The sequence below is a fragment of the Mus caroli genome, unplaced genomic scaffold (genome assembly GCF_978045245.1).
Source record: "Mus caroli unplaced genomic scaffold, Mus_caroli_1 scaffold_1, whole genome shotgun sequence".
In the NCBI taxonomy this organism is placed as follows: Eukaryota; Metazoa; Chordata; class Mammalia; order Rodentia; family Muridae; genus Mus; species Mus caroli.
Window position 1 is genome coordinate 13,417,065 of NW_028227256.1, and position 27,262 is coordinate 13,444,326.

The following is a 27,262-nucleotide window of genomic DNA, read 5'->3' on the forward strand; positions in this document are numbered from 1 at the left end:
GTCACAACAAACCACACCAGCTAGACTTCAATTAGTAATCTCTGAAGGAGGGGGAGTGGAAGGCCTCTCCACACAGTTCTCTAATTAATATAAACAAAGTTTAAACTAAGTTTTAGCATTTTCTGTACTTGAAAAATTCAACTGTATAGTCATATTATTTAAAATCAAATAGTAACTAGTTTGGATATCAATTTTATAAATACCCCAGAAAATGTATGCATATTTAATCATTAAAAATATCACCTGTTAATAATTTTATTTATTCGTTGCTAATCAAGGAACTAAACATTAGCAATTAATACAGGGTTAGCAGTAATGCTTTGACTTATCTGATGATAATCTGTGGGTGAGACTTTCAAAACCTAAAATGCCATCTGATCCCAGGAAATACCAAAAAACAAACAAACTCCGTACAGTCAGTACCTATAAAACCCACCAATGTGCCACTAGATGCCTAAGCATCACAGTATAAAACACTGAACAATAAAGCAGACCAGACCAGATTGCTTTCCCTTTCTTCCTTTCCTTGTTTACTTTTTAACATAACAAAACAGTGTGTATTCTGCCCTACCTTTCATTTAAGAAAATAAGATATAAGCATTTATTTGCTTTTTTTAAGCATAAAGCCAAAACTGAGATTTTATTCATAATTACACAAAAATTTCCATGGGGGAGGGGGAAGAAACAACTAAAATACAAAGAAAACAGAATCTAATTGTGAACTGAGTTGCTGATTTAATGAGAAGGAAATTTTTAACTAATTTTTAAAAATACCAATGAGATTTACTCAAAAAAAAGAACAAAACAATCTCAAACTGTTTTCCATATTCATATTACCAGAAATATGAATTTTAATAGTAACATACTTTTAATGCAAATAAAATTAAACCAAAATAGAGACAAATATTTTTAAAGAAAAAAAACACAAGTGCACTAAAAGTAAACTAAACTGATGGCCTTAACTGTGCGAGTTAATTATTTTAAACGACTTTAAAGACAGCAAAATATTTGTAGCTTAAAGGAAAGGAAATTGTGAACTATTTCTAAGCAAACATGCTACTGATGTCAGTACTATTATTACATTATTATATATCCAAAGATAGGTGAAAAACAAAGTACAAGTAACTGTGTTTATGTTTAATGAATCAGATAATGAAATGTAAGAATCAAATACATGAATTAATGTAACATATGAATGAAACGTGTAAGTAAGGTCCCTGGTATCTCTCTAAAAACAAAAAGAAGAAGAAAGGGGGTGAGACTGCGGCAGGCAGGCTGCTGGCGTGGCGTGCTCAGAGCCTTGGGTTTCATCCCAACGCCATCGGAAGCAGGCATGGTAGTACATGCCTGCAATCCTAGTGCCTGGGAGTATACAAGAAGAGCAGACATTCAAGCTCATCTAAGCAACACACTGAAGCAAAAGCCAGCCTGGGCTCTACCACAAAAGTAAATATAAAAAAACTTTAAAGGAATATGGTAGTTCCCAGCTCTATCTACTTAAGAGAGGCCAAGCAATGTGTTAGTAATGAAGGCAGCCAGCACGTCGAATGTAGCGTTTAAGTGTCACTCCCCATTTAAAGCATGCACACTCCCACAGGAACATCCTTGGAGACATGGCGGATTCCAGGTCTGCACATGATGCTAATGAAGGGAAAGGATAAAACCCTTACCTTGCCTTTCCTGAATAAACCGTATTTGGAATAAGATGGTAAAGAAAGGAACGCTCATCATATTAGCTGGGATTCCAGCAAAAGGAATGAAGTCCCCCTCCCACCCCCAACTTCCCAAAAAACAACCAACCACCAGTTTGTTAACTGGTGATAAAATACTAGATGTTCTAGACAACAGCAGCACACTGCTACTGTCACCTACCCTAACGTTACTGGGAACTTGCTAACTGATTAACTGGACCAATAGCACCAGAGTCCATGGGTCAATCTTAAAATCAAGAGACCACCAGACAATGTCTTCTGATCCAGTGCAACAAGGTGAGCATTACCCACTGGGGAGCACTGCCAAGGACATCAAGCCTGAAGCCATGCAGCCTTTTGTTTTCAGTTTTAGGTCCAGAAAAGGCTCTACGACACACAGGTGGGCAGTGGGCGAAGAAAGCATGCAGGAAACTACACAGAACTCATGACCCAGTCCAGCAAGCAACCTGCACGCAGAGCAAAGCTGGGAAAGCTCGTCTGTACAGCAAAAGCAGTAAAACGATCTCTTCTATTCTTCACTAGAACAAGCCAACTCGGAAAGAAATGAACAGCAAGGAGAATCTGCACATTTTTAAATTATTAAAATTAGTATTTTCTTTGCTTGATACTGTGAAGAGCCTTTGCCTTAAAAAGTATTTTTTATGACAAAGTAAAAATTAATTTGATTTAAAATATTCTAGGGTCAGATGCTTCTACCTGTAATCCCAGTACTCAGAAACCTGAGGCAGGAGGATGTGAATTCCAGGCCATAATGACTCGGCTGGGTGTCTTATCTCCCACACATGTGCGTTCCTAAGGAAGCAGGTGACGAAGAGCTAAGCCGAGTGCATGCGCCCAGCAGGTGACAGGCAGCAGGGCCTTCCAGTAGCTTCTCCTTAGGAGAAAAGGGTTGTGGTGCTGGTGGTTTGGCTTGGTTTTGGTTTTTCTTTTGTTTGTTTTTTAATTTTGTAGCAGAAAGACACAATGTAATATTGGGTCAAGATTTATTTTAAATATTAAAATAGATTATTTAGTTAAACATACATGCATATACATATATATGAAACCTATATATTGAGTGAAATTTAACAAAAAATCTGTACCATTTGTTCGAAATATGCCTCTTAGACTATCTACTTAATATTTCCTTTATTACTCAGAGTAGCAATTACTTATTTGATTGAATAGCAATTCAATTAGTTTAATAAATCCCTAATTGTATATATATATATATATATATATGTGTGTGTGTGTGTGTGTGTGTGTGTGTGTGTGTGTATATATGTATGTATGTATATACACATATATGATAGTAAAGAAAAGCCAAGGAAGAAGGGAGGCTCCTTTTCTCTCTCCCTCTTTCTATGCATTGCTGGGGATAAAGGGAAATACACAGATGGCAGCATGAGCTCAGTGATGTAGATGTGAAGACTCACATGACCGCCATCCTACTCAACAACATTCCATCACCTCAGGCCTCGCTCCAGTCACTACACAGCACCCTTAGCGACTCACCCTGACTCCGGTGCGACCAATCTGTTTGCATGTTCTTGATAGATAAAGAAACACTACTTTTGTCTTGCTTCTTTCATGCATTCATTGCATATATCAGGAGTTTTTAATATTTTATATCATTGAATGAAATCAACACTATGTGTTCATTTGCCTTTGGTGGAACATTTGCATTACTAACAGTAAAGGAACAGTATTTATAAGGTCATCTTGGATATTTCTAAGTAAGTCACAAGATGGTTACTACTCAGTGACTGTGGGTACTGATCTAGAGGCAGGGGTGTGGGTCATCCAGCTGATTTCTTTACATTTATAGGAAACTGCCCAGCAATCTTCCATAGACTTTAATAGTAAAGTATAATCTGTGTCTTTAATTTTACATTTCAAATGTCATAAGGATTTCAGTTTAACGAGTAAAATATTTATCAGAATCAAGACTTATGAACTACTTGAGTTAAATGGGTGTTTGTTTGTTTGTTTGTTTGTTTGTTTTGTTATTTTGGTGGTGGTGGTGGTGGTGGTTTGGTTTTTTTTGTTGTTGTTGTTGTTGTTTTTGAAGTGAAGCCCTGGCTGGCCTAAATTTTCAAATCCCTTCCTTATCTTCCAGAGTAAGTCATCATCTCAGAAAAACTTATGACATTTTGAATTCCTTTACATAATAACTATTCATCCACAAGTAAAAAAAAATTCAAATGGGGGACTTAAAAGACCCCACCCTAAAGCTAAGGCAATGAATAAGAATCCAATATATTTAAAAATCCCAAGTAGGGGCAGTTAATGTGAGGTGATGCACACACAGTACTGGGGTATACCACATCTACCGCATCACAAACTGTATGTTAGCATAGGTAAAGTAGTCTAGCCATCTGACTTAAATGAAAGAAGCTCATACAATGTCTGACTTCTCACTTCTGACTAGAAGCGAGAGTACTGCACTCTCCTCAGTGGTGTTGGAAGCTGGATTTTGTGGAGGGGAAGCAGAAGGGAGCCTGTGTCACATGTGAAAGAACCAGGCTCTCTCCACAGGAGCTAAGAGGAGCCTCTGAGAGATGGTCAGCTCTCATGGTCTGAGTGTGAGAGAATCCACTGCACAAAGAGGATGACTACTCAAGGTTTCTCAGGTATTAGAGGCTATATGCTTGGTGCTGCAAACACATCTACACTGGGAATTCTTGGATTCTTTTTTTTTAATATTCTCTATTTTATGTACAGGTGAGTGAGCAGTGGATGAGAGCGATGGTACCACGAAGAGTCACAGGGTAACTGACACGAGCTGCTTCTCTCCTCCCTCCATGCGGATCCCATGAATTTACCTTCAGCTGCTGGGCTTGGTGACAAGTGCCTTTTACCCACTGCACCATCTCACAGGTCCAGGTTTCAGTAAACATTTTAATTGATACAAAATCATACATATTTTGGGGTATCTTATGATATTTTGATATGGCTTTAGATCTATTAAAGGGATATTATCAGTGCTAACTATTAAAAAGTTCAGTAACTAGGCATATAGTTATACATAATAATTTTTAATTTCTATATATAAGTGAAAAAGGCCACTACTAGTTTTAATTTAAATTTTTTACTGATTCTTTGTGAGTTTCCCATCATGCACCCCAATCCCACTCATCTCCCCATCCCTTTATATCTGCCCTCTGCCCTTGTAACCTCCACACAAAAGAAAAAAATTTAAAGTGAGTAAATAAAAATAAAAATGAATAAATACAATTAAAAAACATCTCACTGTGGAAGCTGCAGTATGTCACACGGGAGCCCTCTTGCCCATACAGGTTTACTTGCAAATGTTCATTAAAATGATTCCGTGATCTGGTTCAAGGCCTCTGGCTTCTGCTATGCTATCAAATTGGATCCTAAGCAGGACTCCTCTCAGACATCCTTTTGTTGCCCTGTGTCATTAAGATCCCACAGTTTGGATCTGCAGGACGACACGCCCCTTCATGAGCTCCAGCAGTTCATAGGTAGGGTAGATGTTGGGGTGGGCCAAGTCATAGCCCTGGGTCTAGGCCAGGGTGGAAGCTGAGTTGGTCAGTCCATGTGCTCTCCTGTGCCCACACTACCAGAACTAGCCCTCCTACTCTGCCCAGGCAAGCTGTGGGGTCAGCTCTCCTGCTCTCGTGCCCTTGGGCCATCTCTCCTACAACCCCACCACCAAGGTGAGCTCCATTGTTCTGCCTAAGGGAGGCAAGGAGCCAACTCCCCTGAATGCTGCAGCTGGTGAGGGTCTGTGCCAGCTTCCCCAAGTTCTACAAGTGGTGAGAGGCGGGGCCAGCTCTCCCACTGCTCACTTTAGCTCAACATGGCCCAGGTCTCCCATGCTGCCCAGGTAAGGGACAAACTGCTTTTCTGAGTATGATGGCCATTGAGGGTAGGGCTAGCTCAGCACAGTACTTGAACATCAACATGCCCTTAGGTGGCAGCCCAGCCCAGGAATATTCCCATGGGACTCAGACATCAACACAGACCCTGACTGAAATACAACCAGAGACCCAGACATAGCCCTCAGCAGCAAGGCCAAACCAGGACTTCACCATGGCTTCAGATGGCAGCACAGGCCATTCAGATCAGTATGTCTCCAAGTGGCACTGCAGCCTTCAGACATCCACATGGCCTCAGATGGCAGACTTGACGTACAGATATAAGTGTATTTACTCATCATGATGGCTCTGGGGGCTCAGATGTCCCTCTTCTAGCTGCCTGGGGTCACAGAGCCAGGGGCCAGGCACTTAAAGCTTCCCACTAAACACCAAAACAGCTTTATAGAAAGTTAGAAAGTCCTGAACATAATAGCCACCCACCAATTACTTGCTGGAAGATAAACTGATTGATTGGCCACCCAAGGCTCCCTACAGAAATGACTGGCACCTAGACAGGACAAGGAAAGTACAAGAAGGAATAGGAACTCCTGTAGAATCCAAAATAAATTCAAGACCACTCAGTCCCTTCCCCCTCTGATGGGACTTTCCAAACTATACTAGCAGGTCAAGTGCAGCCAGATAAGGAAGCTGGCCAACTAAACAATGGTGAGGAAAAAAAAAACAAAAACACAAGGGCAGGCAAAGTGAAGGACTAGGCCAAAAGTACTCACCCTATGCAAACCAACCAATGCCTGAAAGGGTTACTTGATACACCAATTAGAATAAGCCAGCTAGCCTTGTTGCCTAAATCTTCCCCTTACAAGGTATAAAAAGTGTGCTCTTTGTTCGATCTGAGTCTCTCCTCTTGCCTGCATGTTGAGGGGGGTCCCAATGTGTTGTATCAATAAAAATCCTCTTGTGGTTTGCAGCAATGTTGGACTCTGTGGCCTTTGTGAGTGAGGGTCTTTTGGTGGACTCCAAAAATCCTTCCCCTTCAACAGACTCCTCATCACCAGCTGAACTTGCCTGGTTACCACAGAGCTGCCTCTGCAGTGCAGTGGCAAGGGGTTTCAGCCAACTGTACATAATGTACTAAGACAACAAACAGCAAAGTCTTCCCAACATCCCAAATAAGCAAATAAAGGTGACTCCAGACAGGCTAGGTTTCAATTAACAAGACAAAACAAAACAAAACAAACAAAAATCTAAAAATAAGATGAAGTTATCTTCACAATCATGAAAGACATGAGATATAGCAAATAACATATTTAAAAGCACAAACAATAAAAGACTAATAAGCCTATCATTGTTAAAAGATTTTTTTATTCTTCAAAATGCCAATATTAAGAATTTCAAGATCTTCCTTCTGAGCCCAGAGGAGGCTGCTAAGGGCTCCAGAGTGCTTTCCACGCCTCAGGACCACGGGATCACCTTGGGATCACGGGTGAGTGGAACACAACATCAGCTCCAAAGAATCGCAGAGGATCTTGTGCCCTCAGGAACAGGAACAAAGGAACCCAGCCCGACCAGAGGCTGGGATCCATTCAGGTTGGGGCCAGCCCCGCCATCTTCTGTATGAACCCGGCCAAGGGCATCTAGGGCACTAGAGGACTCTCCATGCCACAGGACCGCTAGCACACCCAGGACCTCCTGATCAACTAAGCAATAGAAGCAACAGAGCTTCTTGGTCAGGGTCCCCTCAGGCCTTCATCCTCAGCAAGGAGGTGGAGCTGAGACCCAGACCCCTGGGCAAATTCCTTGCCAGAGGAGAGTCAGCCTACAGGAAGGGTTCAGACCCCAGAACTCAGAAGGTAGATCAGAGCTCCGGACTTCTGAACACCTGCCCTGCAAGAGGAGAGCTTGCCTGCAGAGAATGCTCTGACCACTGGAACTCAGGTGAGAGTTGGACTCCCAGGAGTGCTGACAGAGGCTAACAGAATCACAGGAGGATCAAGCTCCAACCAGAGACAGCTTGATCATTAACACCAGAGATTTCCAGATGGCAAAAGGCAAACATAAGAATCTTACTAAAAGAAACCAAGAGCACTGGGCATCATCAGAACCCAGTACACCAACACAAGGAATCCCACACACCCGAAAAGAAAGACGCTTATTTAAAATCATATTTCATAATGGTAGTAGAAGATTTAAAGAAGGGAATTAATAACTCACTTAAAGAAATACAGGAGAACAGTGTTAAACAGGTAGAAGCCCTTAAAGAGGAAACACGAAAATCTCTCAAGGAATTACAGAACACTGCTAAACATTTAGGAGTCCTTAAAGAACTACAGACAAACACTGCTAAACAGGTAGAAGAAACACAAAAATCCCTTGAAGAATTACATGAAAACACAAGCAAACATGCGATGGAATTGAACAAAACCATCCAAGATCTAAAAATGGAAGTAGAAACAATGAAGAAAACCCAAAGGGAGACAATCTGCAGATAGAAACCCGAGGAAAGAAATCAGGAACCATAGATGTCAACATCAAGAACAGGATACAAGAGATGGAAGAGAAAATCTCAGCTGCAGAAGATTCCATAGAGAACATGGGCACAACAATCAAAGAAAATGCAAAAAAGATGCTAACTCAAAACATCCAGGAAATCCAGGACACAATGAGAAGACCAAACCTACGGATAATTGGAGTAGATGAGAATGAAGATTTTCAACTTAAAGGGCCAGCAAATATCTTCAACAAAATTATAGAAGAAAACTTCCCACACCTAAAGAAAGAGATGCCCATGAACATGCAAGAAGTCTATAGAACTCCAAATAGACTTGACCGAAAAAGAAATTCCTCCCGACACATAATAATCAGAACAACAAATGCACTAAATAAAAAGAGAATATTAAAAGCAGAAAGGGAAAAAGGTCAAGTAACATATAAAGGCAGACCTATTAGAATTACTCCAGACTTCTCACCAGAGACTAAGAAAGCCAGAAGATCCTGAACAGATGTTATACAGACACTAAGAGAACACAAATGCCAGACCAGGCTATTATACCCAACAAAATTCTCAATTACCGTAGATGGAGAAACCAAAGCATTCCAAGACAAAACCAAATTCACACAATATCTTTCCACGAATACAGCCCTTCAAAGGATAATAAAGAGAAAACACCAACACAAATATGGAAACTACACCCTAGAAAAAGCAAGAAAGTAATCCTTTAACAAAATTAAAGAAGACAGCCACAAGAACAGATTCCCAACTTTAACAACAAAAAATGACAGGAAGGAACAAGTACATTTTTTTGATTTCTCTTAATATGAATGGACTCAATTCCCCCAAAAAAATGACATAGACTAACAGACTGGCTACACAAACAGGACCCAACATTTTGCTGCTTACATGAAACCCACCTCAGGGATAAAGACAGACAATACCACAGAGTAAAAGGCTGGAAAACAATTTTCCAAGCAAATGTTCCGAAAAAACAAGTTGGAGTAGCCATTCTAATATCGAATAAAATCGACTTCCAACCCAGAGTTATCAAAAAAGACAAGGAGGGGCACTTCACACTCATCAACGGTAAAATCTACCAAGATGAACTCTCAGTTCTGAATATCTATGCTACAAATGCAAGGGCAGCCACATTCATTAAAGAAACTTTAGTAAAGCTCAAAGCACACATTGCACCTAATACAATAATAGTGGGAGACTTCAACATCCCACTCTTACCAATGTACAGATCCTGGAAACAGAAACTAAACAGAGACACAGGGACACTAACAGAAGTTATGAAACAAATGGATTTAACAGATAACTACAGAACAATTTATCCTAAAACAAAAGGATATACCTTCTTCTCAGCACCTCATGGTACCTACACCAAAATTAACCTTATAATTGATCACAAAACAGGCCTCAACAGATACAAAAATATTGAAATAATCCCATGCATCCTATCAGATCACAAAGGACTAAGGCTGATCTTCAATAACAACATAAATAATAGAAAGTCAACATTCACGTGGAAACTGAATAACACTCTATTCAATGATACCTTGGTCAAAGAAGAAATAAAGAAAGATATTAAAGATTTTTTTAGAGTTTAATGAAAATGAAGCTACAACATACCCAAACTTATGGGACACAATGAAAGCAGTCCTAAGAGTAAAACTCAGCCCTGAGTGACTCCAAAAAGAAACTAGAGAGAGCATACACTAACAGTCTGACAGCACACAGAGAAGCTCTAGAACAAAAGGAAGCAAATTCACCCAAGAGGAGTAGACGGCAGGAAATAATCAAACTTAGGGCTGAAATCAACCAAGTGGAAACAAAAAGAACTATACAAAGAATCAACCAAACCAGGAGCTGGTTCTTAGAGAAAATCAAAAAGATAGGTAAACCCTTAGCCAGACCAACTAGAGGGCACAGGGACAGTATCCTAATTAACAAAATCAGAAATGAAAAAGGAGACAGAACAACAGATCTTGAGAAAATCCAACATCATCAGATCCTGCTACAAAAAGGCTATACCCAACAAAACTGGAAAACCTGGATGAAATGAACAACACCCTAGATACCAGGTACCAAAGTTAAATCAGGATCAGATTAATGATCTTAACAGTCCCATTTCCCCTAAAGAAATAGAAGCAGTCATTAATAGTCTCCCAATCAAAAAAAGCCCAGGACCAGATGGGTTTAGTGCAGAGTTCTATCAGACCTTCAAAGAAGACCTAATTCCAACTCTCCTAAAACTATTCCACAAAATAGAAACAGAAGGCACTCTACCCAATTCATTCTATGAAGCCACAATTACTCTGATACCTAAAGCACAGGAAGATCCAACTAAGAACAAGAACTTCAGACCAATTTCCCTTATGAATATCGATGTATAAATACTCAAAATCCTCACAAACCGAATCCAAGAACACATGAAAACAATCATCCATCATGACCAAGTAGGCTTCATCCCAGGGATGCAGGGATTGTTGAATATGCAGAAATCCATCAACGTAATCCACTATATAAACAAATTCAAAGAAAAAAATCACATGAACATCTGGTTAGATGCTGAGAAAGCATTTAACAAAATCCAATACCCCTTCAGGATAAAAGTCATGGAAAGATCAGGAATTCAAGGACCATAACTAAACATAATGAAAGCAATATACAGGAGACCAGTAGCCAACATCAAAGTAAATGGAGAGAAGCTGGAAGCATTCCAACTAAAATCAAGGTCTAGACAAGGCTCCCCACTTTCTCCCTACCTATTCAATATACTTCTTGAAGTCCTAGCCAGAGCAATTCGACAACAAAAGGAGATCAAGGGGATAACAAATTGGAAAAGAAGAAGTCAAAATATCACTATTTGCAAATGATATGATAGTATATATGTGACCCTAAAAACTCCACCAGAGAACTCCCAAACCTGATAAACAGCTTCAGCACAGTAGGTGGATATAAAATTAACTCAAACAAATCAGTGGCCTTTCTCTACACAAAGGATAAACAATATAAGAATGAAATTAGAAAAACAACACCTTTCACAATAGTCATAAATAATATAAAATACTTCGGTGTGACTCTAAGGAAGTGAAAGATCTGTATGACAAGAACTTCAAGTCTCTGAACAAAGAAATTGAAGAAGATCTCAGAAGATGGAAAGATCTCCAATGCTCATGGATTGGCAGGATTAATATAGTAAATATGGCTATCCTGCCAAAAGCAATCTACAGATTCAATACAATCCCCACCAAAATTTCAACTCAATTCTTCACTGAGTTAGAAAGGGCAATTTGCAAATTCATCTGCAATTACAAGAAACTGAAGATAGCAAAAACTATTCTCAACAATAAAAGAACCTCTGGGGGAATCGACATGCCTGACCTCAAGCTGTTCTACAGAGCAATTGAGATTAAAAACCTGGATGGTACTGGTACAGCGACAAACAGGTAGACCAATGAAATAGAATTGAAGACCCAGAAATGAACCCACACACCTATGGTCACCTAATCTTGGACAAGGGAGCTAAAACCATCCAGTGGAAAAAAGAATTTTCAACAAATGGTGCTGGCACAACTGGAGGTTATCATGTAGAAGAATGTGAATTGATCCATTCTTATCTCCTTGAACAGAGATCAAATCTAAGCAGATCAAAGAACTGCACATAAAACCAGACACTGAAATTTATAGAGGAGAAAGTGGGAAAACCCCTTGAAGGTATGGGCACAGGAGAAAAATTCCTCAACAGAACGGCAATGGCCTGTGCTGTAATATCAAGAATTGACAAATGGAACCTCAGAAAATTTCAAAGATTCTGTAGGGTAAAAGATACTGTAAATAAGACAAAAAGGCCACCAAGAGATTGGGAAAAGATCTTTAGCAATCCTAAATCTGATAGGGGAATAATATCCAATATATACAAAGAGCTCAAGAAGCTGAATTTCAGAAATTCAAATAACCCCATTAAAAATGGGGTACAGAGGTAAACAAAGATTTCTCAAGTGAGGAATACCAAAGGGCTGAGAAGCACTTGAAAAAATGTTCAGCATCCTCAATCGTAAGGGAAATGCAAATCAAAACAACCCGGAGATTCCACCTTACACCATTCAGAATAACTAGGATCAAAAATTCAGTTGACAGCAGATGCTGGCGAGGATGTGAAAAAAGAGGAACACTCCTCCATTGCTGGTGTGATTGCAAGCTTGTACAAGAACTCTAGAAGTCAGTCTGGCCGTTCCTCAGAAAACTAGACATAGTACTACCGGCAGATGCAGCAATACCTCTCCTGGGCATATACCCAGAATATGTTCCAACTGGTCATTAGGACACATGCTCCACTATGTTCATAGCAGCCCTATTTGTAATAGCCAGAAGCTGGAAAGAACCCAGATGTCCCTCAACAGAGGAATAGGTACACAAAATGTGGTACATTTACACAATGGAGTACTACTCAGCTATTAAAAACAATGAATTTATGAAATTCTTGGGCAAATGGATGGACCTGGAGGGCATCATCTTGAGTGAGGTAACACAATCACAAAGGAACTCACACAATATGTATTCACTGATAAGTGGATATTAGCCCAAAACTTAGGATACCCAAGATATAAGATACAATTTGCTAAATGCATGAAACTCAAGAAGAATGAAGACCAAAGTGTGGACAATATGCCCCTTCTTAGAATTGGGAACAAAACACCCATGGAAGGAGTTACAGAGACAAAGTTTGGAGCTGTGATGAAAGGATGGACCATGTAGAGACTGCCATATCCAGGGATCCATCCCATAATCAGCTTCCAAACGCTGATACCATTGCATACACTAGCAAGATTTTGCTGAAAGGACCCAAATATAGCTGTCTCTTGTGAGACTATGCCGGGGCCTAGCAAACACAGAAGTGGATGCTCACAGTCAGCTATTGGATGTATCACAGGGCTCCCAATGGAGAAGCTAGAGAAAGTACCCAAGGAGCTAAAGGGATCTGCAACCCTATAGTTGGAACAACATAATAAACTAACCAGTACCCCGGAGCTCTTGTCTCTAGCTGCATATGTATTGAAAGATGGCCTAGTCAGCCATCACTGGAAAGAGAGGCCCATTGGACTTGCAAACTTAATATGCCCCAATATAGGGGAATGCCAGGGCCAAAAGAATGGGAATGGGTCGGGGGGGAGGGGGGGTATGGGGGACTTTTGGGATAGCATTGGAAATGTAATTGAGGAAAATATGTAATAAAAAAAAATGGGGGTTAAAAAAAAAAAAAGAATCTTGTTCATGAATTCCTAGGCAAATGGATGGACCTGGAGGGCATCATCCTGAGTGAGGTAACCCAATCACAAAGGAACTCACACAATATGTACTCACTGATAAGTGGATATTAGCCCAGAAACTTAGGATACCCAAGATATAAGATATAATTTGCTAAACGCATGAAACTCACGAAGAACAAAGACCAAAGTGTGGACACTTTGCCCCTTCTTAGAATTGGTAACAAAACACCCATGGAAGGAGTTACAGAGACAAAGTTTGGAGCTGTGACGAAAGGATGGACCATCTAGAGACTGCCATATCCGGGGATCCATCCCATAATCAGCTTCCAAACGCTGACACCATTGCATACACTAGCAAGATTTTGCTGAAAGGACCCTGATATAGCTGTCCCTTGTGAGACTATGCCGGGGCCTAGCAAACACAGAAGTGGATGCTCACAGTCAGCTAGTGGATGGATCACAGGGCTCCCATTGGAGGAGCTAGAGAAAGTCCCCAAGGAGCTAAAGGGATCTGCAACCCTATAGGTGGAACAACATTATGAACTAACCTGTACCCCGGAGCTCTTGACTCTGGCTGCATATGTATCAAAAGATGGCCTAGTCAGCCATCACTGGAAAGAGAGGCCCTTTGGACACACAAACTTTATATGCCCCAGTACAGGGGAACGCCAGGGTCAAAAAAATGGGAATGGGTGGGTAGGGAACAGGGGGCAGGGTATGGGGGACTTTTGGGATAGCATTGGAAATGTAATTGAGGAAAATACGTAATAAAAAATATTAAAAATTTTTTAAAAAAAAGAAACACATTTCCTGCATTTGTATCCCCATGTGTTCTAGACAACATTCAAAGGGATAGATTTTTACAGTGTCGACTAAGGTGAACTTTAAAAACAAATATCATTCTCTTCTTTGCTGTTATCTTAATTACAGTGTGTGTGTTTATGTGTGTGTGTGTGTGTGTACTATTAACTTGGTGCTCTCCTATTATACAAATGCAACACACAAAGAAGAGTAACACCTCAGCACATAGCACAAGGAAGGAAACAAACCAATGCCATACCTGGGTTATTATTGACATTACTTTTAGGTGGTTTCTGAACTGGTTTGGGAAGCGTAGATTCAGTCAAAGCTTTGTTAGCAACAGCCTGTTGGGCCTTCTTTATACTGCTCCCTTCGGACTCCCATGTCTGCTCGCCAAGACTCAGCTGCACCGAAAACATCTTGGAAAAACCAGAGAGAGAAAACATAAAAATTTTTCAGGTACCAAACCTGGGGGTCTGAGAACACACACATACACACACACACACCATAGAACAAAAACTGGTGGTCTGAGAAAACACACATACCATAGAACCAAAATTGTACCAGAAGTATATTAGAAATCATTTGCAACAATAACAAATCATATTCTACCTATGAAAGAATCTTAGATTATACCAAACTGCCTGATCTTATCCAAAGACATAGCAGCAGCGCTAAATACATTTTAAATGGACTAGACCAAGGCAAAACTCTTTTCCAAAATAGAATCACATTGCTAATGTTCTTCAAACAGTCCTGGGAAAATTACAGATACAACAAATAAGAGAAACTAACAGAAATCAAGCAGTCATGGCCCTTACACCTTCATACATTCAGTGTCTAGAACACTACTCAGTTCTCACAATGTGCCCTTAACCAGAACACAAGTCTATTCAGGCTAACTCCATGAACATTTCTCAAATCTTCCTCATCTTTCTGGAAGAACACTGTACTGGGCCCATCCTTTCATCATGCTTCACTTAGATGTGATAACCTAAACTTACTGCTGCTAAAACTACTGTGGTGGTTTGAAAGAAAATGGGTCCATGGACACATATTGAATATGTGATCCCAGCTGGTGGACGGTATGAGAAGGATTAGACGTGGTCATGTTAGAAGACATACATCACTGAGACAGCTCTGAGGTTTCTAAAGTATTGGCTCTCTCTGGCTTCTATCTGTGGTTTGAGATGTGAACTCTCAGCTGCTGCTTCAGCTGCCTGCAGCCTGCTAACTCTACCCCACCATCATGGACTGTTCTCTGTCTGGAATCTTTTTTTTTTCAAAGATTTATTTTATTTATATGAGTATTTTATATCTGTCTTCAGACACACCAGAAGAGGGCATTGGATCCCATTACAGATGGTTGTGATCCATCATGTGGTTGCTGGGACTTGAACTCAGAACCTCTTGTAGAGCAGTCAGTGCTCTTAACCAGTAAGCCATCTCTCCAGCCCCTCTCTCTAGATTCTTAAGCCCAAAATAAACTCATCTTGATCATGGTATTCCATCATGGCAATATACAAGTAACTAAATACTCCGTCTTTCTTCAGGAGACCCATACACCCCATAAGCCCAGTACTCAGAAAGCAAACACAGGCATGAGGGGCTGCCATTCAAGCCCAGCCTGAGTGACAGTGAAACACTACCTCACAGTAAAAATGGAAGAGTGAGGAGGTAAGGACAATGGCTCACTCCATAAAGGCTTTGCCATGCAAGTATAAGAACATGAGTCAGTACACAGAATCCACATAAAAAGCTAGGTGTGCTTGCAGGTCAGACAGCCTTACCCCATCAGTGAGCTCCAGATTTAGTGAGAGAAAAGGGAAAGTGGAGAGCAATAAAGAAAGACAACCAGTGTGAGCCTCTGGTGGCTACTCGACACACATATATACAGCATACCTGCACACTAACACATACACACACACTTTCTAAAAATAAGTTTAAAAGAAAATAAAAAATGAAACTATCTAAGCTTAAAAGCTAACCATCTTACCCATTTTTCAACTGTCACCATTTTACTGTGGCATAAAAGTTCTGCACGTTCATTCCCATTTCTCTGCATCCTACATTCCATTTACATACTTCCATTGAGTACACAATATTACTTTTTATCTTTAGGTTTTCAGATCAAGCCACAGAATAAACACAGAACACTTACTACTTCGTAGTAATAATTGAAAACTATTCATTAATTTTAGAATGTATCTTTGTAGCAAAGTGATCTCTTAGAAAATTATCTTTTAAAATATATTTTGTTTATATGGGTGTTTTACAGATGCTTGCAGACATCAGAAGACAGCATGAGATCCTCTGAAAGTGAAGATATAGATGTCTGTAAGCCACCATATGGGTGCAACTGACCCTGGATCCTTTGCAAGAACAGCAAATGTTCTTAATCACTGAGCCATCTCTGCAGCCCCAGAAAATATCTCAATGACTGATTAAAGCTAGGGTGATCAACATTAATGCCACCCAACATCAGATGTCTCTAGATAAAACTCAATGAAAAGCACTCATCAGCGACTACATTCTATCCTTGGACAAAAAATCTTAACCTGCATCCATTCATGAGGGAAAGTATCAAGTCTTAATTATAGGACATGCAATAAGATAACCAGCTGAGACTTCAAAAAGATCAGTCATGAAAAAAAAGAATGCATGGATATTATTATATATTAAAGATATTATAGGACACAAGAGATGTGATAAGATATAGCATAAGCTCCTTAATTACATCCATGGTGGATATTTTAAAAGAAACAAAGAGAAACACAACCACTGGAGAAATCTGCCCATGGATTGTGTTGAGGCTCAGACGAATCCCCAACAGTTTGTGCCAGCCCTTAAGAGACGATGAGATCATAAGGAAAGAGCACTCCCGATGGCAGATGGACCTTACAGTGGGCCTGTTCTAGAAGAAACTACCTCCTGTCTTTGCCTTCTCTCCTCCACCGGGCTCTAATGAGAAAGAAAGGAGGTTCTCACTCCAGTCTCCTGTCATATAAATTTATTTATAAGTTACTCAGTCTCTTGTTTCACTTAGAGTAGCTTCAAGCAGACTAATAAAGATTATATTAAATAGAATAAATTATGGCAGCATTGCAGTTATAATAAAAGGGTATTTATTCTTAAAAGACAGACACATCTAAGTATTCAAGTAAACAAAGTTATAACTGAAATTTACTTTCAAACCTCTAAGGAAAAATTAGAGGTGTATTCTGAGGAAACAAGAAATATTGTAATATGGCATACCTGAAGGCATGCTGCTCTTTATGGTATTCTGTAGCTTCTATTTCTAAAATAGAGCTGGAAAAAAAAGTCATTAAAAATGCACTGGGTGTGGTGGCACACACCTTTGATCCCAGCACTCAGCTGGCAGAGGCAATTGATCTCTTTAAATTTGAAGCCAGCCTGGCCTACAAAGTGCATTCCAGAAAAAGCAGAGCTACAGACACCCCTTTTAAAAAGCAAAATGTGGGGCTGGTGAGATGGCTCAGTGGTTAAGAACACCAACTGCTCTTCTGAAGGTCCTGAGTTCAAATCCCAGCAACCACATGGTGGCTCACAACCATCCGTAATGAGATCTGATGCCCTCTTCTGGTGCGCTTGAAGACAGCTACAGTGTACTTAGATATAATAATAAATAAATCTTAAAAAAAAAAAAAAGCAAAATGTGTATATATTGGTTTAAAGTTATTATTTTCCTTTTATTATAATTCAGTTTAAAAATTGTGAGGCTGGAGAAATGTTTCAGACCGTTAAATAGCTACCTACTCTTGACTCTTACAGGGAACTCAGGTTTGGTACCCAGCAACCACATGGCAGCTTACAACTGTCTCTAATTCCAATTCCAGAAGATCTGACATCGTCTTCTGGCCTCCAAGGGCACCAGGCATGCATATAGTATACTCTCAGTGATGCAACCAAAACACCGATACACATACATTTAAAATGAATCTCAGGTTTAAATTTATACTTAATAAACTTTCAACCTCATTTAAAAGTAAGATTCATTGATGACTTGTTCCTTTTCCCAAATCTTTTGGTACTTAACAAAAATGATGACAGAAAGGTAAGTTTAAAAACCCTGACATCCTGTCTCCAAGAACTCTCCTAAACAATACCCATATTGTTTAGGAGCACACCATGAGCGTCTCCACAAACTCAAGCGAGTCAAACAGTCCAGTCTCTTTTCCCTCGGTCCCTACCCCTGTATGCTCCAGAATGCTCCTTCCATATTCTCCCAGCAGTTCCAGTTTAAACACTCATTAGCTTCTTTATCTTTCCTTACACACCCAGCTACCCAGGAAATCGGCCACATCAGTGGTATCCATGGAAATAAGAGAAAGAGAGACTTTGGAAAGCACACAAAAGAAAGAAATACAGTTCACTATGGACTGAATATTTGTGTTCCCTCCTCTCATTCTTATATTGAAACCTTAATACTGGACATGGCAGTACCAGGGAGGATTCTGGAAGGTAGATAAAGGCACAAAGGTATGGTCTCCATGACAGAATTAGTTTTATCAAAGAACCTGAACTTGTGAGGATATGGTAGGAAAGCAGCATCTTTAAGCCAGAAAGAGCCCCTGACCAGGAAATTAATTAGTGGTACCCAAATCAAATTACTTCCCAGACTCTAGAACTATGAGAAATGGATTTCTTTCTCTTAACCAATCGCGATCTAGTTAGTGGTACTCTGTTAAAGCAGACTGAGGAAAATAGTTTGGAAAACTTACTAAACATAAGCTAGAAAACTGAACAAAATCATTTGACAAAATATGACTAGAAATGTGACCTTGCTGAAAGATATAAAATGTATGTGGTGTTTCAATGAGAATACTCCATAGGCTCATATATTTGAATGGTTGGTCCCCAGGTGGTAGAACAGTTTGGAAAAGATTGGGAGGTATAGCCTTATTGGAGCAAGTGTGTCACTGGAGGTGGGCTTCGAGGTTTCAAAAGCCCAGACCATCCCCAGTTAGCTCTCTCTATGCCTCCTGCCTGTGGATCAAACCTAAACCCTGACGTACTGCTCCAGGGCCTGCCTGTTGCCATGCTACCCACTATGATCTTAGACTTTAACCTGTGAAACCCTGAGGAAAGCACCTGAATCAATGCTTTCCTCTTTTTAAAGATTATTATATATACACACACACATACATACATACACATACATACATACATACATACATACACATACACACACACACACACACACACACACACACACGAATGAATACACTGTAGCTGTCTTCAGACACACCAGAAGAGGGCATCAGATCCCAGTACAGATGGTTGTGAGCCACCATATGGCTGCTGGAAATTGAGCTCAAACCTCTGGAAGAATAGACAGTGCTCTTAACTGCTAAACCATCTCTCCAGCCCCTAAATGTTTTCTTTTATAAGTTGCCTTTGTCATGATATTTTGCTGCAGTAACAGAAATGTCACTAAGACAAAGGTAGTACCAGAAGTAGCTCAGCTGTGACCATGCTGGGTTTTTTGGAGAAGGTAGAAAACAAGGGAAGAGGTTAAACACTGTAAGTGTTAATTAATGGGCCAACCTTAAAAGGAGCACCACAGTCTAATGGTGCTGAGAGCAGTGTGGACTGTGAAGCCCAGTTCAAGTGGTTTCAGGAGGAACAATATTAGCAGCTGGGCTAACAAACATCTTGGGATAGTTTGCCAAAGAGCACATCTACTTTTCGATATTTTCTAACAATCTGCCTGATTCTAAACTGAAGAGTTCTAAACTAATTTCATTGATAGAGGAGATTTTAAGACAGCATAGTATCAATTCTGTTGTATGGTTATTAGTAATCGCTCATGCAAATCTACAACAAAAAAGGGGCAGGCAGGAAAAACAGAAATACAAAACGTATAGTTTAAGGAGAAAAAGAGCACCAAGAAACAATGTTGACAATACCTTGGTTTGTGCTGGAAGAACTAAGAAAAAAAATGGAATAAATGGAGTAGTACCCTCAGTGAGAACCCACCCAGCTAATCCTGCAGCTAATCCTGCAGTGTGTAAAAAGGCCTACAGAATTATCTGTTACTAAAAAGCAACAATAAATCAAAACTTATGCAAAAGTAATTCAAGGAGGTGGCCAGTTGCATCCCAAGCAGGCAGCATGGCTAGGCAGCTTCAGCCACGTGGCTCCAACTTTGGAGTTAGCAAGGACACAGGAGTAGGGGGGCTGTGTAATCTTCCTCCAAGGTTAGAGAAAGCTGCAAAGACCAGGGCTATGGCAGGGGAGTCCCTGCAAGTAGACTCAGTGAAGCTGTGAAAGTGAAGGTGGAGATACACAGAGCTGATACCTGCCAAGGAAAGCTGCTAACAGGAACTGGAACCAGCCCAAAAGAGAGAAATGACTTCAGCAAAACTGTAAAGAGCAAGAGGCCTGAAGACCCATCTAAGCCCTTTGGTGGCACAACATTGCGCTTCAGGATTTGTAGTCTGTCCTGCTTAATTTCTGTCTTGCCTTGGAGACGGCAGCATCCATCATCACCCTAATGAAGAGAGAAGCTTGGAGACACGTGTGACTTCCTAGTCCTTCCACCAGCAAGTGTGAGGCCAGTCAGGGCTTTATAGCAAGAGTCTTTTTTTAAAAAGAAGAGTGGGGACTGGGTGGAAAAGGGAAAAGGAACCAGAAAGAAAGAAGGAGACAAAAATCTAAGGACCGTATAACAACATACTCATAAAAAAAATCTCACAGAAAAAAAGGGAACAAAAACCACTGAACATTTGTGGTTAAAACATTTCTAAGGTTAGTGAAAGGAGCTCAGCATTGTTCGTCAATCAACATGAAAACAATACACGCAGTGCCGTGAAAAACAGACTGAAAATCATGGAAGTACCTGTGTGTGTGAAAGAACACAAGGAAAACTCTATGGTGAGCCTGGAATGCTCAACAAGTCCTTTCCAAGGTAGGGATCAGAAACCCAAGACCTCCTAGAGACCATGGTGAGGACTGAAAGAATCTCATCAGAAACCATGACAACCAGAAGTAGGAAGGAGGATATGTTTACAAGGCTGAAAAAAAAAGAGCAAAACAAAAACCAAAAACTCAACCAAGAATTCTACAAGCAACAAGCACACTTCTAAAACAGAGGAGAAATGTAAAAATCAGAAAGTCACTACTGACAGAGCATTATGAAGAAAGTCCATCCTGCTGAAATACAAGAGCACTAGTTGGTAATTCAGATGCAATACAATGACATATAAGATTTCTTTTTATTTTACTTTATTTTGTGTGTGTGTGTTTTTTTTTTTTTTTTTTTGACACAGGGTTTCTCTGTGTAGCCCTGGCTGTACTGGAACTCACTTTGTAGACTAGGCTGGCCTCAACTCAGAAATCCACCTTCCTCTGCCTCCCGAGTGCTGGGATTAAAGGCGGACGCCACCACGCCCAGCCAACATACAAGATTTCTAGTCTTGTATCCCAAGTCTCTCAGAGACAAGTCCATATAGGAGAGCACGCAGGCCAAGGAAGCAACAGGGCTTCTCAGACAGGGGCCCTTCGAGCATTCACCCACAGCCAAAAGGTGGAGCTGAGATCCAGACCTCTACGTACCTTCCCCAGGAGAGGAGAATTGGCCTCCAGGGAGGGCTCTGACACCAGGACTCAGGCGAGATCAACATCTTATATCCCAGGTGTCATAGAGACCAGTCCACCTAGGAGAGCACAGAGGCCACAGAAGCAACAGAGCTTCTTGGACAGGGTCCTTTCAGGCCTTCATCCTCAGCCAGGAGGCAGAGATGCGCTCCAGACCTCTGTGCACCTTCCCTGCAAGAGTAGAGCTTGCCTGCAGAGAGTGCTCTGACCACTGAGACTCAGGAGAGAGTTGGACTCCCAGGAGTGCTGACAGAGGCTAACAGAATCACAGAAGGAAGAAGCTCCAGCCAGAGACAACTATAACAACTAACTCCAGAGATTACCAGATGGCGAAAGGCAAACTTAACAATCTTACTAACAGAAACCAAGACCACTCAGCATCATCAAAACCCAGTATGAACACCAGAGCGAGTACTGGATACCCCAATACACCAGAAAAGCAAGAATCGGATTTAAAATCATATTTCATGATGCTGGAAGAGGATTTTAAGAAGGGCATTAATAACTCACTTAAAGAAATGCAGGAGAACACTACTAAACAGGTAGAAGTCCATAAAGAGGAAACACAAAAATCCCTTAGAGAATTACAAGAAAACACAAACAAACAGGGGATGGTATTGAACAAAACCATCCAAGATCTAAAAATGGAAGTAGAAACAATAAAGAAAATCCAAAGGGAGATAACTCTGGAGATAGAAACCCTAGGAAAAAAATCAGGAACCATAGATGCAAGCATCACCAACAAAATGCAAGAGATGGAAGAGAGAATCTCAGGTGCAGAAAATTCCATAAAAAAATTGGACCCAATGATCAAAGAAAATGCAAAAAGATCCTAACTCAAAACATCCAGGAAATCCAGGACACAATGAGAAGACCAAACCTTAGGATAATATGTATAGATGAGAATGAAGATTTCCAAATTAAAGGGCCAGTAAATATCTTCAACAAAATTATAGAAGAAAACTTCCCTAACCTAAACAAAGAGATGGCCATGAACATACAAGAAGCCTACAGAACTACAAAAAGTCTGAACCAGAAAAGAAATTTCTCCCAAAATATAATACTCAGAACAACAAATGCACTAAATAAAGAATATTAGGAGCAGTAAGGGAAAAAGGTCAAGTAACATATAAAGGCAGGCCTATCATAATTAGGCCAGACTTCTCACCAGAGACTATGAAAGCCAGAAGATCCTGGACAGATGTTATACAGACCCTAAGAGAACACAAATGACAGCCCAGGCTACTATACCCAACAAAACTCTCAATTACCATAGATGGAGAACCCAAAGTATTCCATGACAAAACCAAATTCACACAATATCTTTCCACAAATTCAGCCCTACAAAGGATAATAAAGAGAAAACTCCAACACAGGGAGATAAACTACACCCTAGAAAAAGGAAAAAAGTAATCCTTCAAAAAATCTAAAAGAAGATAGCCACAAGAACAGAATCACAACTCTAACAACAAAAAATAACAGGAAGCAACAATTAAGTTTCCTTAACATCTCTGAATATCAACAGACTCAATCCCCTAATAAAAAGACATAGACTAACAGACTGGCTACATAAACAGGACTCAACATTTTGCTGCATACAGGAAACCCACCTCGGGGACAAAGAGTAAAAGGCTGGAAAACAATTTTCCAAGCAAATGGTCCCAAAAAAAACAAGCTGGAGTAGCCATTCTAATATCGAATAAAATCGACTTCCAACCCAAACTTATCAAAAGAGAGACAGAGGGGCATTTCATTCTCATCAAAGGTAAAATCTTCCAAAATGAACTCTCAATTCTAAATATCTATGCTCCAAATGCAAGAGCAACCATATTCATTAAGGAAACTTTAGTAAAGCTCAAAACACACATTGTAGCTCACACAATAATAGTGGGAGACTTCAACACCCCACTCTCATCAATGGATAGATCCTGGAAACAGAAACTAACCAGAGACACAGTGAAACTAACAGAAGTTAAGAAACAAATGGATTTAACAGATATCTACAGAACATTTTTTTCCTAAAACAAAAGGATATACCTTCTTTTCAGCACCTCATGGTACCTTCTCCAAAATTGAACATATACTTGGTCATATAACAGGTCTCAACAGATACAAAAATATTGAAATAATCCAATGCATCCTATCAGATCACCATGGACTAAGGTTGTTCTTCAATAACAACATAAATAATAGAAATTCAACATTCACTTGAAAGCTGAACAACACTTGACTCAATGATATCTTGGTCAAAGAAGAAATAAAGAATTAAAGACTTTAGAATTTAATGAAAATAAAGCCACAACATACCCAAACTTATGAGACACAATGAAAGCAGTACTAAGAGGAAAACTCATAGCCCTGAGTAACTCCAAAAAGAAACCAGAGAGAGTACACACTAATAGTCTGACAGCACACCTAGAAGCTCTAGAACAAAAGGAAGCAAATTCACCCAAGAGAAGTAGACTGCAGGAAATATTCAAACTTAGGGCTGAAATCAACCAAGTAGAAACAAAAAGAACTATTCAAAGAATCAACCAAACCAGGAGCTGGTACTTTGAGAAAATCAACAAGATAGATAAACCCTTAGCCAGACTAACTAGAGGGCACAGGGACAGTATCCTAATTAACAAGATCAGAGATGAAAAAGGAGACATAACAACAGATCCAAAGGAAATTTAAAACATCTTCAGATCCTTCTACAAAAGGCTATACTCCACAAAACTGGAAAACCTGGATGAAATGGACAACTTCCTAGACAGATACCAGATACCAAAGTTAAATCAGGATCAGATTAACGATCTTAACAGTCCCATCTCCTCTAAAGAAATAAGACACAGTCATTAATAGTCTCCCAATCAAAAAAAGCCCAGGGCCAGATGGGTTTAATACAGAGTTCTATCAGACATTCAAAGAAGACCTAATTCCAACTCTCCTAAAACTATTTCACAAAATAGAAACAGAAGGTACTCTACCCAATTCATTCTATGAAGCCACAATTGCTCTGATACCTAAACCACACAAAGATCCAACAAAGATAGAGAACTTCAGACCAATTTCCCTTATGAATATGGATGCAAAACTATTTAATAAAATCCTCCCAAACCAAATCCAAGAACACATCAAAACAATCATCCATCATGACCAAGGAGGCTTCATCCCAGGGATGAAGGGATGGTTAAATATACGGAAATCCATCAACATAATCCACTATATAAACAAACTCAAAGACAAAAAAAACATGATCATCTCGTTATATGCTGAGAAAGCATTTGACAAAATTCAACACCCCTTCATGATAAAAGTCTTGGAAAGATCAGGAATTCAAGGCCCATACCTAAACATAATAAAAGCAATATACAGCAAACCAGTAGCCAACATCAAAGTAATCGGAGAGAAGCTGGAAACAATCCCACTAAAATTAGGGACTAGACAAGGCTGCCCACTTTCTCCCTACCTTTTCAACATTGTGCTTGAAGTCCTAGCCAGAGCAATTCGACAACAAAAGGAGATCAAGGGGATACAAATTGGAAAAGAAGAAGTCAAAATATTACTATTTGCAGATGACATGATAGTATATATAAGTGACCCTAAAAATTCCACCAGAGAACTCCTAAAACTGATAAACATCTTCAGCTCAGTAGCTGGTTATAAGATTACCTCAAACAAATCAGAGACAGTGCTCTACACAAAGAATAAACAGGCTGAGAAAGAAATTAGGGAAACAACACGCTTCACAATAGTCACAAATAATATAAAATACCTTGGTGTAACTCTAACTAAGGAAGTGAAAGATCTGCATGATAAGAACTTTAAGTTTCTGAGGAAAGATATCAAAGAAGATCTTGGAAGATGGAAAGATCTCCTATGCTCATGGGTTGGCAGGATCAATATAGTAAAAATGGCTATCTAGCCAAAAGCAATCTACAGATTCAATGCAATCCCCGTCAAAATTCCAACTCAATTCTTCACTGAGTTAGGAAGGGCAAATTGCAAATTCATCTGGAATAACAAAAAAACGAGGAGAGCAAAAACTCTTCTCAACAATAAAAGAACTTCTGGTGGAATCACCATGCCTGACCTCAAGCTGTACTCTAGAGCAGTTGTGATAAAAACTTCCTGGTACTGGTACAGCGACAGGTAGATCTATGGAATAGAATTGAAGACCCAGAAATGAACTTTGACAAAGGAGCTAAAGCCATCCAGTGGAAAAAAGACAGCATTTTCAACAAATTCTGCTGGCACAACTTGCAGTTATCATGTAGAAGAATGTGAATTGATCCATTCTTATCTCATTGTACAAAGCTCAAGTCTAAGTGGATCAAGGAACTCCACATAAAACCAGGGACACTGAAACTTATAGAGGAGAAAGTGGAGAAAAGCCTCAAAGTTATGGGCACAGGGGGAAAATTCCAGAACGGAACAGCAAGGGCATGTGTTGTAAAATCCAAGAATTGACAAATAGAGCCTCATAAAATGGCAAAGCTTCTGTAAGGCAAAAGACACTGTCAATAAGACAAAAGGCCACCAACAGATTGGGAAAGGATCTTTACCAATCCTAAAACAGATAAGGGACTAATATCCAATATATATAAATAACTCAAGAAGCTTGACACCAGAAAATCAAATAACCCTATTAAAAACATATTTTAAAAAAATAGCTATCACAAGTCCCTTCCAGTAGGTGCAAGCACTGGGTCACCTTGGGCTCGGAGTCAGCTGACACCCCCAAGGTCCCTAGAGGACTCTCCACAGGATCTTAGAACCACCTGTGAGTGGAACACAATTCTGTTCCATTCCAATCTCGCAGGACCTGAAACAGCATTAAGGAAGAAGAAAACCAGGCCTGACCAGGGTCACAAGTCCCTGCCGGGGCCTAGCAAACACAGAAGTGGATGCTCACAGTCAGCTATTGGATGGATCACAGAGCCCCCAATGGAGGAGCTAGAGAAAGTTTCCAAGGAGCTAAAGGGATCTGCAACCCTATAGGTGGAACAACAATATGAACTAACCAGTACCCCTCCCAGAGCTCGTGTCTCTAGCTGCATATGTATCCGAAGAGGCCCAAGTTGGCCATCATTGGAAAGAGAGGCCCATTGGTCTTGCAAATTTTATATGCCTCAGTACAGGGGAACGCCAGGGCCAAGAAGTGGGAGTGGATGGGTAGGGGAGTGGGAGGAAGGGTATTGGGGACTTTTGGGATAGCATTGGAAATGTAAATGAAGAAAATACCTAATAAAAAATAAACAAACAAACAAATATATCTAAAAAACGAATTCTTCACTTTGGAATACTGAATGGCTGAGAAGCACTTGAAAAAAATGTTCACATCCTTAATCATCAGGGAAATGCAAATCAAAACAACCCTGAGATTCCACCTCACACCAGTCATAATGGCAGTCAGAATGGCTAAGATAAAAAATTATGGTGACAGCAGATGCTGGCGAGGATGTGGAGAAAGAGGAACACTCCTCCATTGTTGGTGGGATTGCCAGCTTGTACAACCACTCTGGAAATCAGTCTGGCAGTTCTTCAGAAAAT

At 40.0% G+C, this 27,262-nt stretch overlaps 1 protein-coding gene across 8 annotated transcripts in view; it reads right to left on the minus strand.

The window, feature by feature from the left end:
• The window catches only part of Stau2 (staufen double-stranded RNA binding protein 2), a 316,808-nt gene that overhangs the window by 240,479 nt on the left and 49,067 nt on the right, over positions 1-27,262 (minus strand). For 7 of the 8 annotated variants that reach the window (XM_085835774.1, XM_029474170.2, XM_029474163.2 and 4 more), the window contains one exon: positions 14,364-14,523. In XM_085835774.1, the coding sequence (XP_085691900.1) occupies positions 14,364-14,523 (160 nt within the window). Of the gene's footprint in view, positions 1-2,408; positions 2,587-14,363; positions 14,524-27,262 lie in introns of those variants that run through there. The other variant, XM_029474171.2, reaches the window with a different exon arrangement.